Genomic DNA, 16,069 nt, shown 5'->3' on the forward strand with positions numbered 1-16,069 from the left:
TCTGTGTAAAGAACTTACCTCTGACATCTCCCCATACCTTCCTCCAATTGCCTTAAAATTATGCCCCCTCGTAATAGTCATTTCCGCCCTGGAGAAAAGTCTCTGGCTATTCACTCTATTTATGCCTCTCATCATCTTGTACACCTCTATCAAGTCACCTCTCATCCTTCTTCACTCCAATGAGAAAAGTGTCAGCTCCCTCAGCCTTTCCTCACAAGACCTGCCCTCCAGTCCAGGCAGCATCCTCTTAAATCTCCTCTGCACCTTCTCTAAAGCTTCCACATCCTTCCTATAATGAGGTGACCAGAACTGAGCACAATATTCCAAGTGTGGTCTAGCCAGGGTTTTATAGAGCTGCAGCATAACCTCACGGCTCTTAAACTCAATTCCCCTGCCAATGAAAGCCAACACACCATACTCCTTCTTAACAACCCTACCAACTTGGGTGGCAACTTTGAGGGATCTATGGACATGGACCCCAAGATCCCTCTGTTCCTCCACACTGCCAAGAATCCTGCCATTAACCCTGTATTCTGCATTCAAATTCAACCTTCCAAAATGAATCACTTCACACGTTTCTGGGTTGAATTCCGTCTGCCACTTCTTTGACAGGATGCAGAGCTGGGCAATGTCCTGTTGCAATCTACAACAGCCCTCCACGCTATCCACAACTCCACCAACCTTCGTGTTATCGACAAACTTACTAACCCACTCTTCCACTTCCTCATCCAAGTCATTTATAAAGATCACAAAGAGCAGAGGTCCCAGAACAGATCCCTGTGGAACACCACTGGTCACCGAGCTCCAGGCTGAATACTCTCCATCTACTACCACCCTCTGTCTTCTATTAGACAGCCAATTCTAAATCCAGACAGCCAAAGTGCCCCGAATACCATGCCTCCTTACTTTCTGAATGAAAGTATGGGGAACCTCATCAAATGCCTTGCTAAAATCCATATACACCACATCCATTGCTCTACCTTCATCATGGACCATGAGAAGGCAGGTGGAATTAATTTAGAATGGTATCATGGATGCCATGGACATAGTGGGCCAAAGTGCCTGTTCCTGTACTGTATTGCTCAATGTTTTTTTCAGATCCTCCACCATTTATTAGTTCCCTAGTACTACTTATCCAGCCTCATTTTCTAATGGTCCAATGTCCACCATTGCCCCTCTCTTACCTTTAATGTATCTAAAAAGGTAAACATGCAATCTTCTCTTATATTATTAGCTAGCTTACCCTCATATTTCACCTTCTCCCCCGTTGTTACTTTTAGTTGTCGTCTGTTAGTCTTTAAAAGGCTTCCCAATTCTTTAGCTTCACACTAATTTTCATCATGTTGTAAGCTTTCTCTTTTGCTTTTATGCTGTCCCAAACTTCCCTGGTGAGCCATGGTTGTCTCATCCCACCCTTCCAGCCTCTGTATTAATTCTTCTTTCTTAGGATGAATTTCTGCTGTGCTTCCCAAATTAACCCCCAGAAACTCCTGCCATTGCTGCTCCACCATCTTCCCTGCTAGGTTTTCTTTCTAATCAACTCTGGCCAGCTCCTCCCTCATGTCTTTGCAGTTCCTTTAATCAATTATAATACCACTCCATCTGATTCCAGCTCCTCCCTCTCAAACTGCAGGGTGAATTCTGGTCCTTGAATTTCTGGATTGTGGAGATTGAAGATATTACTCAAATGCTGTCTGGCTTGATGGCAGGACACTACGTACATGTGGATCTAAATGGCCTACTATTTTAATTTACACTTTTGGGACTGAGAGAAGAAAAGACTTTTCATTTTGTCTGCCTTGTAAATAAAATGAGGATTTAACTCAAAAAATAAATTGGTACATTTTAATAACTATGCAATTTACTAAAATGTTTTGACTACAGATCAACTTACTATTTAATGGACACTATAGATTTTTTGGAAGACATTTCAATTATTTGAAATCAGTTTTTTTTTTGAAAACGTCATTAATGTAGTGGGAGTGTGATGATCTGCCTTCTTGACCTAATACAAGTCCACTCAAACGTAGGTCCAGATGGAGTTCCAGAACTTTGACCAGTAACAGAAATAGAGTTATATTTCCAAATCAGGTTGGTGAATAGCTTGAAGGAGAACTTGGAGGTGCTGAAGTTCCCATGTACCTATTGCCCTTGACCTTCTAAATAATAATAGTTGTGAATTTGTTGAATGAGGAGTCTTGATGGATTTCTGCTGCACATCTTGTGTATGGTACACACTGACTCCCATCACAACTGACACACAGTAGCAATGTTTGGGGATAAGGTGCCAATCAAACAGGCTGCTTTGTTTGTATTAATTTTCTTGAGTATTATTAGAACTGCACTCACAGGCAAATGAAAGTATTCCATCACATTCATGTCCTGTGCCTTGTAGATGGTGGAGTCAGGATGTGAACTACACAATGCAGGATACCTAGCCTCTGACCTACTTTTTTTGCTGCAGTACCTATATGGCTAGTCCTGTTCAGTTTCTGGTTAATGGTAACCCCAGGATGTTAAGAGTGGAGGATGGAGTGATGGTAATGCCATTGACTGTCAAGGGGTAATAGTTAGATTCACACTGGATGGAGATTGTCATCACCTGGCACGTATGTGGCACAAATCTTACATTCCACTTATCCGTCCAAGCCAGTTTATGCCCAGGTCTTACTTTATATAGAAATGGACTACTTAACTATCCGAAGGATTGCAAATGGTCCTGAATATTGCGTAATCAATATCAATAGTGAGCAAGATGGTGGCAGAGTAAGACACTCCTCCTGGAGCTCCTCTGCTCCACTTGTTCTTTTAGTTTTTTCTCTCTTTTCTTTCCCTTTAGCCTCGGAGGCAAATCCTGAACCAGCAGCAGGCGCAGGCAGTGAGCCCCAGGCAGGGACCAGCACGGGGGACGCAGTTCTGGAACTTACCTTGGAGCAGCTGAGAACCAGTATGGAGCAGTCTGGAGGCTTGGAACGGAGCAGGGACGGTTGTCGGACTGGGGTTTGGCAGGCAATCAGACCATGTGCGAAGGCCCTGAGCTGAGCTGCTGCAATGTAATGTTTATTTGAATTTTTTTTTTTTTTAAACCTAACTGTAATGTAAATTCTTTAACGATGCCTTATTTCTAACTTTTTTTTAAAACACTCTATAAAAGTAACGCAATTACTTTTTATTCCTCTTTTGTATTCAAGATGTGTACCTAGGTACTTGTACCCAAGATGGTACTACAAGAGGCAGACATTGTGAAAAGCTTTTCACTGTACTTCTACAATGCAGTACATGTGACAATAAAAGGATATTCTGATTCATCAGTGAACATTCCCACTCTGACCTGACGTTGGAGGAATGTCATTGATGAAGCAGCTGAAGATGTTTAGGCCTAGGATACTATCCTAACAATCTCTTGCACAGACAGACAAACTGAGATGATTAATCTCCAACAAACGCAATAATCTTCCTTTGTGCAAAGCATGACTTCAGTCAACAGAGACTCTCCCTCTCAAACTGCAGGTCGAATTCTGGTCCTTAGCTTAGTTCCAATTCATTCCAGTTTTGCTAGGGCTTCCTGATGCCACACTCAGTCACATGAGGCCTTGATATCAAGGGCTGTCACTCATGTCATCCTACAGAGTTTGTGCTCGATATTATTCAGAAGTGTTCATATCATAAATCTATTTCCAGCTGTATAAATAAAACTACACAAGGCTCTAACCAAAAGAATATAAGAAGAAGCATTATGAATACAGAAGGTAAAACAAACAAACAATTTCATTCTACATCACTCCCTAAATTGTGCTGGTTCATTGTAGATTATGGACTAGAAGTTTAGCTCCTATTTAATTACCTCTAGTTTTTAGGTGCAAGGAGTTGGGAGGGTCTGGAGTGCATGAATCATGACCTCCTTCTCTCTCTATGTTTCAAATGAGGTAGGTAGCTAATCAGTTTGTCATACCTACCTCATCAATAGAATATGATCAAGCCGGTCCCAAGCTATTTCCTACATCTTCATATTGCTGGCAGCCTCTGCTCTCGCCATGAGGGAGAGGTCATCTTTGTTCGGATACCAACTGCTGACATTGACCTACACTTCTTAGAGGCAGCCTGTACTTTTTAAAAAAGAAACCTGCATTAAATTCTAATGGAATTTAGAAGATGAAAAACTAAACTGCAGTGCAGAGGCAGATCTCTAAATGTGATGGATTTGGCACTTGCGGTATTAATGATGGAGCTGTGCAGGGGTTCTGGGGTTGGGGCGTGGCGTCAAGGCTCATTCTCAGAAGCGAATAGCAGCATGTGGTCAGGAAAGTCACTCACCACAATCTATTCCCAAGGGCCCAGAAGCAGTGCCACAAGAACTCTAATGACCTCATGTAGATGGTCAACATCTCTCATTACACCATCATCATTCACAAATTAATCATCCCTGGAACTCAAGGCTCACGTTATAGTGAAAAACTTTATTTCACAATCAGAACTACCAATTCCATAAGGCTTATATTTACTTCTCATTGCTTCAATGTACTGCCATAGCTGAATACTTGAATGTATCATCAAAGCACAATACAACAACTACAACCATTTTGTCCTTTTGTGAGGCAGGATGGGACATGTTGGGTGACAGCAGAACAAAATTGGCAGGGATCAAGGACCCTCACATCTGCGAGGCTCCATGAAATTAGTGGTTCTCAGCATCGCAGGGTTAGCTGTACAGTCTATGCCATGAAGCCTTGCTGAGGATGAGGACTTGTTTCTCCCTTATGCCCCTTCTCACCGCTCAGTTCACCATTATTCTGTTATCTGGCATGGTGATCAAGCTGAGTGCATATAACTGAAGGAATGTCAGATAGCAAAAAAGTTATTCTTCTCTTGGGCACTGAAGTTTTAAGAAGAGTGAAGTTCCCTTTAGGAGAAATGAAATTCAGAAAAACATATCAGGTTTTAGGAAATCAGCTTAAAGTTAAGGTTAATTTCAGGATACACAGGCTCAAGTTGAGGCCGTATCGTCAGTTACCAGGTGAAATGATTGGCGCATTCATAGGCAGATGTCTACACAGACGGACACAATGTGATTTCACCAAAGCTAACTCAAATGAAGGCTTATGGGATCAATCGTTGACTCTACACCTTTCTGTACGAACAACAATGACACCATTGATGGATAACTCAAAGAATGAAGCAAGTTCAATGCAGTAGCAGCAGGCTAGCAATTGATGGTCCCTGGAACAACTGTTACAGCCGTCAATAATATGAAGTGTGGGTTTTCTCACTGACCAAGACAGCGTGCAGCATTTTATGAAATACACGAGCTATCTTCCACAAGGAAGACATTGCATTACCTATGCATTATAGCCCAATCACCTAGAGCAGGGGTCTCCAACCTTTTTAAGGTGTTAAAAGTGTTTTAAAGGTATGTTAAACCTTTTTAAACACACAAGTTCACTTTCTGAATTCGTGTCCAACTCAGGATCCACTCCAAAGTAAATATAGAACAAAGTTTATTTTTAGTGCTGTATAAATCTAAAACCAAGCACATATATTATTATTGAGCTTGTCCTCAACGCACCAAGTCTCAATGTGACATCTATGACTACACATTACCTACCTGTGCCTTGAAGTCATGTTATAGCTTAAGCCTGCTAGTCATATACAGTGATGACAGGCATATTCAAGGCCTGTTGGGGTGGGTGTGATATTTGGAGATCATTGCCTTCATCTGGGGGAGCAATGTCTCACAGAGTATGCGAAGCCAAAAACAAAAGCTTTCACTTTAAAAGCATAGATACCTGGAAAAATTGGACAGAACGGGTTGTTTTCCTTGCAGCACAGGAGATTGAGGGACGGCAGGATTGAGATGTATAAAATTATGAGGGCCATAGACAGGAAGGAACTTTTCCCTTTTGTAGAGGAATCAATGACCAGGAGGCTTGGAGTAAAGTAAAGGCAAGAGCTTTAGAAGGGATGTGAGAAATATCTTTTCCCCACCCCGAGGATGTTGGGAATCTGGAACTCACTGCCTAGAAGGGTGGTAGAGGCAGAAACCATCATAACAGTTAGGTAGTATTTAAGATGTGCACATGATGCCAAGTGCTGAAAATTAGGATTTTAAAAGTTTAGTGCAGGTGGTTCTCCTATAAACGCGATAGTTGTGGTCTTGTGTAACCTTACGCTATAGAAAATCACATTATAGGGAAATTGCTATACCTGTACAGCAGAATGTTCGCATTATCCAAATGGTGTCTGCTATTCATCAATCACGTTACAGCTAATTCACGTTAATGAAACACACATTATAGCAGAATTACCTCTGGCTGTTTTTGACAAGCACACACTCAATGGGCTAAAGGGTCTTTTTCTGTGCCAAAGGCCTCTCCAACTTAATGATATTGGCTGATATATCTCCTCTGTTTACAAGTCCCTCCCCCCGCAAAATAAAATCAATCCCAAGATCTGACTTTCAGCTCAATATAAATATTGCATAGTAATTATCTGTATTATCGAGTCCACTGCTTTGTAAGTCAAATACCTTATGGGATTTGTTAATCAACCCGCTAACGTACACTTGAAAGAATAGATTCAAGACAAACAATGATTTGTTCCATCACATTGAATTCTTGAATTGTCCTGCTAACTTCCTCAGGTGTGCACTGGACATTTTCTGAGTGGAACAGTTTTTCTTGGTCTTTGACACTTCTCCAGTATTTTTCCAGACTCCAGGAAATGATGCAGCACTTGTTTTTTAAAAAATTGGGAGGACCACAGACATTCACAGCACTGATCACAGGTACCAAGTCCCTATCCTATCCCTGCCGTTCACAGTTCAGCTTGACATTATTTTAGCGAAAAATCCAAATCAAGCAACGCTCATTGTTGGATTGTTCATTGCACGCTTCATTTCTTAAATTTAAGAAAAGTGACAATTTTAGGCATCACATCTAAAAATATTTGCCGAACCTTCCCTCAACTTAGCCACCTCATATTAGCTTGGAGGATTATACCAGACAACAACAATACACATCCATCCATGATGACAGACTACACACTGCAGAATGAATTTACACCAAGTCCATGATAACCGTATAAGGCCAAATCTGGCCATGTTGCACATTCACTAAGGCATTATTTAAATGTACATAGCTAGTGTCTACATACATTCCTGGACATATTTATGGGATAAGAGTTTTTTTTTTTTTAAAAAGAAACTGGACAGAGTATACTGCATAGATTCTAGACCAGAAAGGTATGTACCTTCAATACAGTTACATTACATTGTAAGATGTGATATTTGAATATAAAAGGCATCCACCTGACCTTCAGTCACACTGTGTTTTCAGTGGAGTCAGTGCAGTGTGTAAGTTGTTCAGAGCAGGCTTGGGGAGGGGAAAAGGATGTTGAATTGCCTCCTCCTGCTCCTAGCGCTCATGTCTATGAAATGTACAGTAACATTAGTAACAGGATGGAGACTGTGTGCCTAAGTCTGTTATATTGTAGTGGTGTAAATTGTTTGTGTTTGTTAATAAACTTAAAAGACACCTTTTTCAACAAGAACCTGAATCACTGTGATATATTATGTGGATCAACATCAATAAAAAGACAAACTACATTACCAGTGAGCTGCTTCCTTGAATTATGGTGAAGGTAGCCTTGCAGTACTATTAGATAGTATATTCCAGGAATTTTACCCAACAATAAAGGAGCAATAATATATATCCATGTTAACTTAGTGTGTGACTTGGATGTTATGTTATTTCCATTCATTCACAACTGTTTCCTTAGTCCTTCCAGGTGACAAAACATTTTGAATTTGGAAAGTGCTAATTGAACTTTGCATTGCATCAATGGTAAATCCTGCAGTGACAGCATCCCATGGTGGGGTAAGAGCATGGGGAGCCAATCAAGTTGAGAGCTTTGTTTCAAATACTGTTGAGCGTCTAGTCTTGTTTGAGATGCTCTCTTCCCAGTTAGTGAAGAACACATTCCTTTCTGGCAATGCTCTTAAACTTTGAGGGGAGACCCGAGAAGAGTCAAAGGCCACGGAGTTCCCGGCCTGTGACCTGCTCCTGCAGCAATTATGCAGATATTGCAGACATTGTTCAAATAAAAAAAAAGTTTGATATGAATGGACTTGGTTTGATGATGCTTGATTTCCAATTGAAGTAAAACATATATTCGTATAGTATTTTTATTAAGATGATGAATGTTTGGCTCCAGTTTTATTATCGTGTACGAAAAGGGAAATGAAACAATGTGAGCTAAAATTCAATATTGAAGTCAATGGATGGTGTGCCTATTAAACATCCTTTTCAATTTTTTTTTAAAAACAGTGAAGTGGTAGGCAGGAAACATACTTTCAACCCAATATTACTGAAAAAATCTTGCTCCTTAAATTTTCCTTTGCCATGAAAGCAATTCCTCTTCCCTGGGAACAGTGCTATGATGCCAGAAATCATCCCTCACCTCACCGTAGTGTCATTCTTTTACAGGAGTGATTAGCAGCAAGCTCTTCGACTATGGATGAGATCACAGCTCTCAGAGATTCACCTTCCAGTTTGAGATGGAGGTAGATAGCAATCAGAAATGGGAAGTGTGGTACTCTGAGCCACCTCTGTATTTTCCTAGCTGAGGAATGCTGCTGCCAAACGTGAGGTTTCTATTTTCAGTTCGCAGAACAGCTGGATTACATAAAAGTTGGGTTCAAGATTAACTTGACACATGTCCAAGCCATATATGCAATGGAAAGACATACCATGGTTTCTCATACATCAATGATTAAATTCTGTAAGTGCTTGTTGAATAATAGGAAGACCCTTTCAATTGTATCCTGAATTCCTGGGATAGGTTTTAACAGATAAAGAAATATTGCATCAAGTCTAACTCACATGTAGGTAAAACTCTTTAGGGGAAACTATTTATGGAATAAAAGAGGACTTGTCTGATCAAGTTCATCTCAACAGCTTGCTGTGTTAAAAGAGAGCAGATAATTGAGACTGTGTACGATTAGGAGTCTGCAATAGTCAACGAGTTTGGAAAATGTCAAACTACAAGTATTAATGGTGTCTGGTCTCAAGAGACTTCATTTTAGCCTTGTTGCAGGCTCCACATTTTGACATGCAATATCTTAAGTACAATTCAAAATTATTGAGATAATTCTTTCAAATAGGTGGAAACGTAAGGTTCTTTTTGTAACAGAAGTGCAACTTTGTCACAACAGTCTGTTGAATACTGCCAGTACATATATTGTACATTTTTCATCCTATACTCTGTAAAACTGGAAACCAGACAAAATGAGGAATTTTGATATATGGGATAAAACCTTCTAGCCTTATATTTGTAGCTGGCTGCCAAAGAAATCATAATTGCATGATGTCTTCCTGGCAAACAATTAAGGATATCAGAGCCAATAGGTTCTTTGGAATACCTTTAAAGTTACACAAGGAAAATAAGTTTGACATGCTGCAAAATAACTTTTAATTTGATATGCTCGAGTGGAACAAAAATCTTTATTTATATATACAAATGTGTCTGTGTGATGTTAAGGTACATGGTTTGTGACAGAACCTAAAAATAGTGCAAGATAACAAAATTTATACTTCAAGAAAACAGTGATCTTGAAGTTTTACTGAAAAATTTAACATAAGAACTATTAAAAATCAGGACTTTGAATCACCCAATTGCAAAAATGCAGAAAGGTTTCTTTATGGAGGGAGAGGGGGAGGGGTTGCAGGGGAGATGGTAGAGAGTGCATAAAACAGTAATGCATTGGAACAACATAAACCAAAAGAGACCCAAAAGAAAAAACTCTCAATTGATGATAATACCTTGCGAATATCCAACTGAATATCCAAAAGGTGAAGCAGAATGCACAATAAACTTAGACAATTATCAAACTGACGTTACTGACCCAAGAAATCGAGTCATGCTTCAGATTTATGTTGCAAGAGTACAGAATGTGTCAAATAAAAAAAAAAGCACAGCATCTAAAAAAGTTGTATAGGTAGTGCCCACTTTAAGTGTTTTTAAAGGAAAAATGTAGTAACTTTTACCAGAGATCAGACTCATAGTCAGTCAGCCTTATTCCAAAGAGCTGATTAAAATAAGAGAAACAGAAAGTCGGGAATGTGTTTCATGTTATGTACGCATATCCAGAAAAACTGTCTGGAATGCATTAAATGTTTATATTAAAAAAAACCTGATGTTACTGTACAAGCAGGGTACAGCTCCAATCCTGTCTGAGCAACTACAAAAAAAACGTAGATGACAGAAAAGCAGAAAATGCACTGCCTTAAGAAAACAAAGTAGAACAAATCTGTCAAACTCTACCAATGAGTGCTTTTTGCTAATAATACCAAAATGACATCTTGCTTCCTTTATTTACTTGACAAAACAAATTTACAACCATGGAAATATACATTTTGGCTCAGATCAATGTCCTGCTATACAGCTGCTGCATAGTTGTTTAAAAAAGCTTCTTGCTCAAACTGGAATGGGCATGGTAATGTTGACAGACCTTACAATTAGTCATCAAAGGCCAAACGGAAAACTGATATGAACGTTTAGTCATTACCTATTTTAGTTAACATTTTACAGAGCTTTTTGTCTATTCATTGCATATTGTAGAAATAAACTACTGTTAAACTTATGTTTATGGATCCCACAATAACGAGCTCACTTTTTAATTATTTTCAAAGTTATAAACCAAGGAGAAACTTCCTGTTACTCATTTATATTGCCAGAAAAAATGACTAAAAGCTCACATAATGGTTTTAAAGTAGATCATCTCCCCCATCAAAATATCCAGTACATGAAGATAAAAGATTTTTGGAAAGACTCACCTGCAAAAGATGATTTCTTCATGACTGGCTTCTTATTTGCATAGAAAGAGCACTCTGTAGGAACAGGTTAGGCTACTTCCACAGTTTTCAATAATTAAAAATATCTAATGGCTCAGAGAGCTGCCTTGGTTTCACAGATTTTCATTCAAAGAACTAGTGACTTGAGCTTCCTTGCACACACAGTCCAACTGCTCATGAAACACTCCCATTAATTAGTACACACCTTTCCTAATCAGATGAACTTAGACATCTTTGGCTTTGCCCAACAAAGCAAAATAAAACAGGGAAATCACAGAACTGATTTGTTCGTCAGCATGAATTTCTTTTAACTCTTAGTAGTAGTTAGAAATTTAACAACACAAGTTGAAAGATCTGTATGTTTATTTCCACATCGTTTTAAGCACTTCAAAAAGAAAATAAACATTTTATTGTGTGTAAGAAAAAAAGCACCCTCCCTTGTCTGTCCACATGGTGCAGCTCATTGAGTATAGTTAAATAGTCTATAGGAAAAATTCACTGTTCAAAGTTCACTTCAGCTCCCATTCGAAGCTTCAAACCAATAACATAAATTATTTCACATTCAAATGCCAAGTATTTGGAAAATAGAGGTCAATTAACTAGACAGTTGATTTATAACATAGAGTAATACCAACAGCATGGATTCAATTCCCACACTGGCTACATTACTGTGAAGATCTCTCTTTCTCAACCTTCCCCACTTGCCTGAAGTGTGGTGTCCCTCAGGTTAAACAACCACCAGTCATCACTCTCATTAGAAAGCAGGCCTCTGGGACAGTGATAACTTTGTCTATCTTTTATTGGAAAATATTCCACTCAGTTTTCACTACATGTTTCTTATTAATTAATGTAAGACACTCACTCTTCAGGTTAATCTAAACAATAGGAGAAATGATATCTGAAATCTCCTATTTGTGACAGTATATAATGTTACTTTAGCATCAGAACAGGAAGAGGCCATTCAGCCCCTCAAGCCTGTTCTATCAGTCAATAATGGCTGATACATGGCCCTAACTCCATAAGTCTGCCTTGGGCCAATATCCCCTTGCTTGATAAAAGTTTGTCTCTCAGATTTAAGTTTAACAATTGCATTAACATCAACCACTATTTGGAGGAAGAGAGTTCCAAACCTCCACCATTTTGTGTGTGGAAGTGCTTTCTAATATTTCCTTTGAACAGCCTTGCCCTAATTCTTAGACTAGGCCCCTAGCTCCAGAATCTTCAACCAGTGGAAATAGTTTATCTTTATCCACCCTGTCTTTCTCTGTTAATATCTTGATTAGATCATGCTTAACCTTTTAAATTCTAGAGAATGAAGGCCTAATTTGTCTAATTTCTCCTCATAACTTAAACCCTGAAGACCAGGTATTAAACTTGTAAACCTGTGTTAAATTCCCTCCAGAGCCAAAACAGCCTTCCTAAGGTACGGTGCCAAGATTGGCTCACAGTACACTAAGTAGGGGTCTACCTCAAGTTCTGTATAACTGCAGCATAACATCTCATCACTGTACCCTTTAGATATGGAGAGCTGCATTCCATTAGATTTCTTGATTATTTTCTGCACCTGTTGATGGCATTTTAAAGAGCTATACACCTGACCACCATCCCCCAAATCTTGTTAAACATCTGTTGTAATTAACTTTGTGCATTCTAAAAAATACCCCAATCTATCCTTATTTGGTCCAAAATGGATAATTTCACACTTGCTTGTATTAAAATCCATCTGCCAAAGCATTGCCCATTCACCTAATCTGTCATATCCTTTAAATACTCAATTAACTTCTTTTACACTAATCATAAAAGTTGAACTCAGATCCTTTCCACATGATACAATCTGATCCAAACAAACATTGTATTTCTGCTGTGCCCAGGCCTATTAGAATGGACCAGAAGCAGGTGTTCAAACATACATATTCTTCCTTTGTCACTAGGTCCTAAAACCATCCTGTTTTCACTGAGTCTATGCATTGCATACTAATAGAAACAGAACTGAATGGTTTCCTGCCAAGTCACGTCAAAGTGTTCTCACTTATATGTGTCACTAGCTTTCTAGATTAATTTGCTAGGAATAAAGAACGCTAGGAGTATCTTGTTGACTCACTGATTTGAGAGAAAACAACTTTAAAGTTAGGTCTGGAAAAGTGCATTTTCAAATTTTCCTGTTTTAGAAGGAACAGCCCAATGCCATTTTAAATTTTTAGAAGTTTTCCCAACATTGAATGATTTAAAGTATTTTCAACTTTACAATTTCATGACTGCTCTCACCATTATTGTTTTGTTGTTCCTTTCAATGTATGTTATGTACCCAAGGCTTCTTGAGCTGTCTAGCTTTCTGCTGTTTCTATTTCTCGGGTGATCATTCAAATAATGTCTTAACCATAACAGTGAATTGCACTAGAGTTCCATTCACTTTATTACTCCTCACAAAGTTGTTATGAAGCCTGCTCCCAAATTCTGCAGTTCAAATTAGTCTAAAGATTACATAATGTGTTTTTCCTTTTGAATAATGACTTATTTTTCAATCATTGCTGGTCTCTTACTGATAGTAAGAGGATGGGTGTCCTTAGATTGAACTCAGGATGTGATAGGAGAGATAACCTGAATTAAGCTAGGCAGCTTATCAGACTCCACCAGAACAAACTTCCAATCATGATTTCTATGTTGCTCATTTGGAACCTCCCACATCTCTGTTCATAATAGGCCCAAATGACTCTCAAACTTTACTTGGCCAGACTTGATTGTCAAGTCCAAATAATATTTACAGTTGTGATTACTTTCTGGAGGTTTCTTATGCATTTGATATGCAGTAGAATATTTAATTCAATCTATAGCATTCATATGTATAGTCGCAACAAATAGGCAAATGTCACTTTCCAGCCATTCTTTATTTCAATGGGAAAAACTAAACAGTAATAGCTGTTGATGCCTGAGCTTCCATTCCCAACGTGTCCTTAATCTCTCCTTTGAATCAATGAGTAAAGTTCCAGATAGGTTCCAAGCCTTCCAAGGGGATGAAATGTGAAGTTGTGATTCTCAACACGATAACATTTAACTGGTAGAGAGAAGGCTCTTGTGGTGCAGTGGTGGTGCCCCTACCTCTGAACCAAGAAGCCTGGTTCAAAGCTTAGCTGCTCTAGAGGAGTGTGATAGTATCTCTAAACAGGTTGATTATAAAATTTGTAGTCAGACTCTTGAACCACCTTGGAGTAATATATGTGTTAACATGACACAATCTTTTGTTGTTACTATTCAGTCAGAAAGACTTTTCATCCTCAATATGGCTTCATTAGAACTGCCCTTCTTCTGTAATCAAAACAAATCCTTTACATGTGCATTATCCATCTCTCTCATCCAAGTGTGGTTGCTAACCCATGAAGAGACATGCCTTGTATGAGCTTTTAATAAGAATTTGCAAATATTTGAAGTGGTCAAATCTGGAAAAGATGTGAATTTCTTGCATTTGTTCAAATGAGCACAGTTCCATCTGAAGGGGTATTCTTTCAGGCTAATCAAAACTGTTCACTGCAAAGACACACCTTGGAGATCATCTCATCAACCAGCATCTCGGTTCATTCATGACCACAGCAGGGATTTTGCAACTAGTGATGAATGAATTGTGTTCCTCATGCATCTCATTTGTGGCCAGAGACTTTCTGTTGACCTTTTTTTTACTGGAACTTGCAGTAATTAACAAGCCAAAATGGCTTGTCGAGCATGCAGCTCTTGCTTTCCTCGCATCCCCGCAGGAGAAACATATCCTTATGCCTTGAGAGAACAAGGTGTAGAGCTGGACGAACACAGCAGGCCAAGCAGCATCAGAAGAGCAAGAAAGCTGATGTTTCGGGTCTGGACCCTTGTTCAGAAGTGCTGACGTTTCAGGTCTTATGCCTTATGCCTTATACCTTGGTTCTTTTAGATCCACAAGAACTGCAAGCTGCCCAAGCAGTGTTGGAAGAACAAAAGGTGGAAATTCTGGAATGGTAAGTTATCAGCTCTAATATGGATAACACATAGGATAGAGGACAGGAGAGATTTGATGCGGGATTTGCATGTAGTGAGATACTGGGCATGAGTGAACTGCAACCAGTGGAAAAGGGTTGGCACAGTTGCCAAATCCCCAAGGCCAAAGTTACAGATGAGTTCTGTTCTGGAGTCAGATAAGGACATTGATGAGCAGCTGACAGAAAAGATGCTGAAAGACCTGGTCTAAAGCAAAGTGGAGTATGACATCAACTAGGTACAGGGATTGAGCTTGAAGCCCATCCTTCCCAGTGTGAAAGTGATTCTATTCACACACTTTTGGAACCAACCTTGATGCAGCATCTCCTGGAAGGAGTATCAGTTTCAGTAAAAACAGAAGGCAGTCAATGCCTGGATCGACACTGCTGTAGAAAGTCAGACTGGGACTTTGCAAGGTCAGCTTGCTGTTATTGTGACTGTGGGTACCATGGTCCAAAGGGAAATGCAAGATGTCACTTCATTCCAGGGGTATGTCCTCCAACAGAACACAAGGACTGCAGCAGGCACCACCCCAGAAGTGGCAGTGACAGAGAAACACAATACTGCTATTCTCCTTGAGAAGGCTGCACTTGACCACCCACCTCTATCATTCTATTCGTGCTGTTGCTGTTGCCCGACAGTTATACCAGCTGACATCATATCAGCATTACACCAGAAGTGTGCATGTATGTCACTGATGCTATTTTGGAGATAAAATGCTAGTTTGTCATGCCAGAGAAACTGGGTTTTGGGCCATGGTTTGCAGCCATAGAGTTTGATTCAGGCATTGCAATAGTTACCACAGATTGCAATGTATAAATATCCCTTTGAAAGTTCAAAAAATACTTTCAAGAATGGGGATCCAGTTATTGCCAAGCACAAAATGTCAACTGCAGGTGTTGGGGAAGGTAGTCACCATTTTTAAAGGTGGAAAGAAACACAACACGAGTAATTAAAACTAAATTAATATGTGACACTTTATTTCATAAAGTTATTCTAAATGGATAGGTTGAACCAAAACACAAACATTAAAAAAAAATCCATAGTTTTCAGCACCCAATGCAAATTAAAGCATCAAATTCATCCTGAGTTATTTTTGCAATGACATCATTGTAAGGACCACACTCTGGACCAGATGTAACACAGTGTGGAGCTGGAGGAACACAACAGGCCAGGCAGCATCAGAGGAGCAGGAAAGTTGATATTTCAGGTCGGGACCCTTC

General features: G+C 39.3%; 1 protein-coding gene across 7 annotated transcripts in view; it reads right to left on the reverse strand.

Annotated features, from left to right (window-relative positions):
• Window positions 1-16,069, reverse strand: part of LOC109920333 (septin-9-like) — a 745,967-nt gene that overhangs the window by 256,393 nt on the left and 473,505 nt on the right. The window contains exon 1 of one of the 7 annotated variants that reach the window (XM_048610635.1): window positions 10,830-11,021. The exons of 5 other annotated variants lie outside the window; for them this stretch is intronic. In XM_048610635.1, the coding sequence (XP_048466592.1) occupies window positions 10,830-10,851 (22 nt within the window). In that variant the 5' untranslated portion in view covers window positions 10,852-11,021. Of the gene's footprint in view, window positions 1-10,829; window positions 11,022-16,069 lie in introns of those variants that run through there. One more of the 7 variants, XM_048610638.1, reaches the window with a different exon arrangement.

This window comes from Rhincodon typus, chromosome 23, assembly GCF_021869965.1.
Source record: "Rhincodon typus isolate 14 chromosome 23, sRhiTyp1.1, whole genome shotgun sequence".
In the NCBI taxonomy this organism is placed as follows: domain Eukaryota; kingdom Metazoa; phylum Chordata; class Chondrichthyes; order Orectolobiformes; family Rhincodontidae; genus Rhincodon; species Rhincodon typus.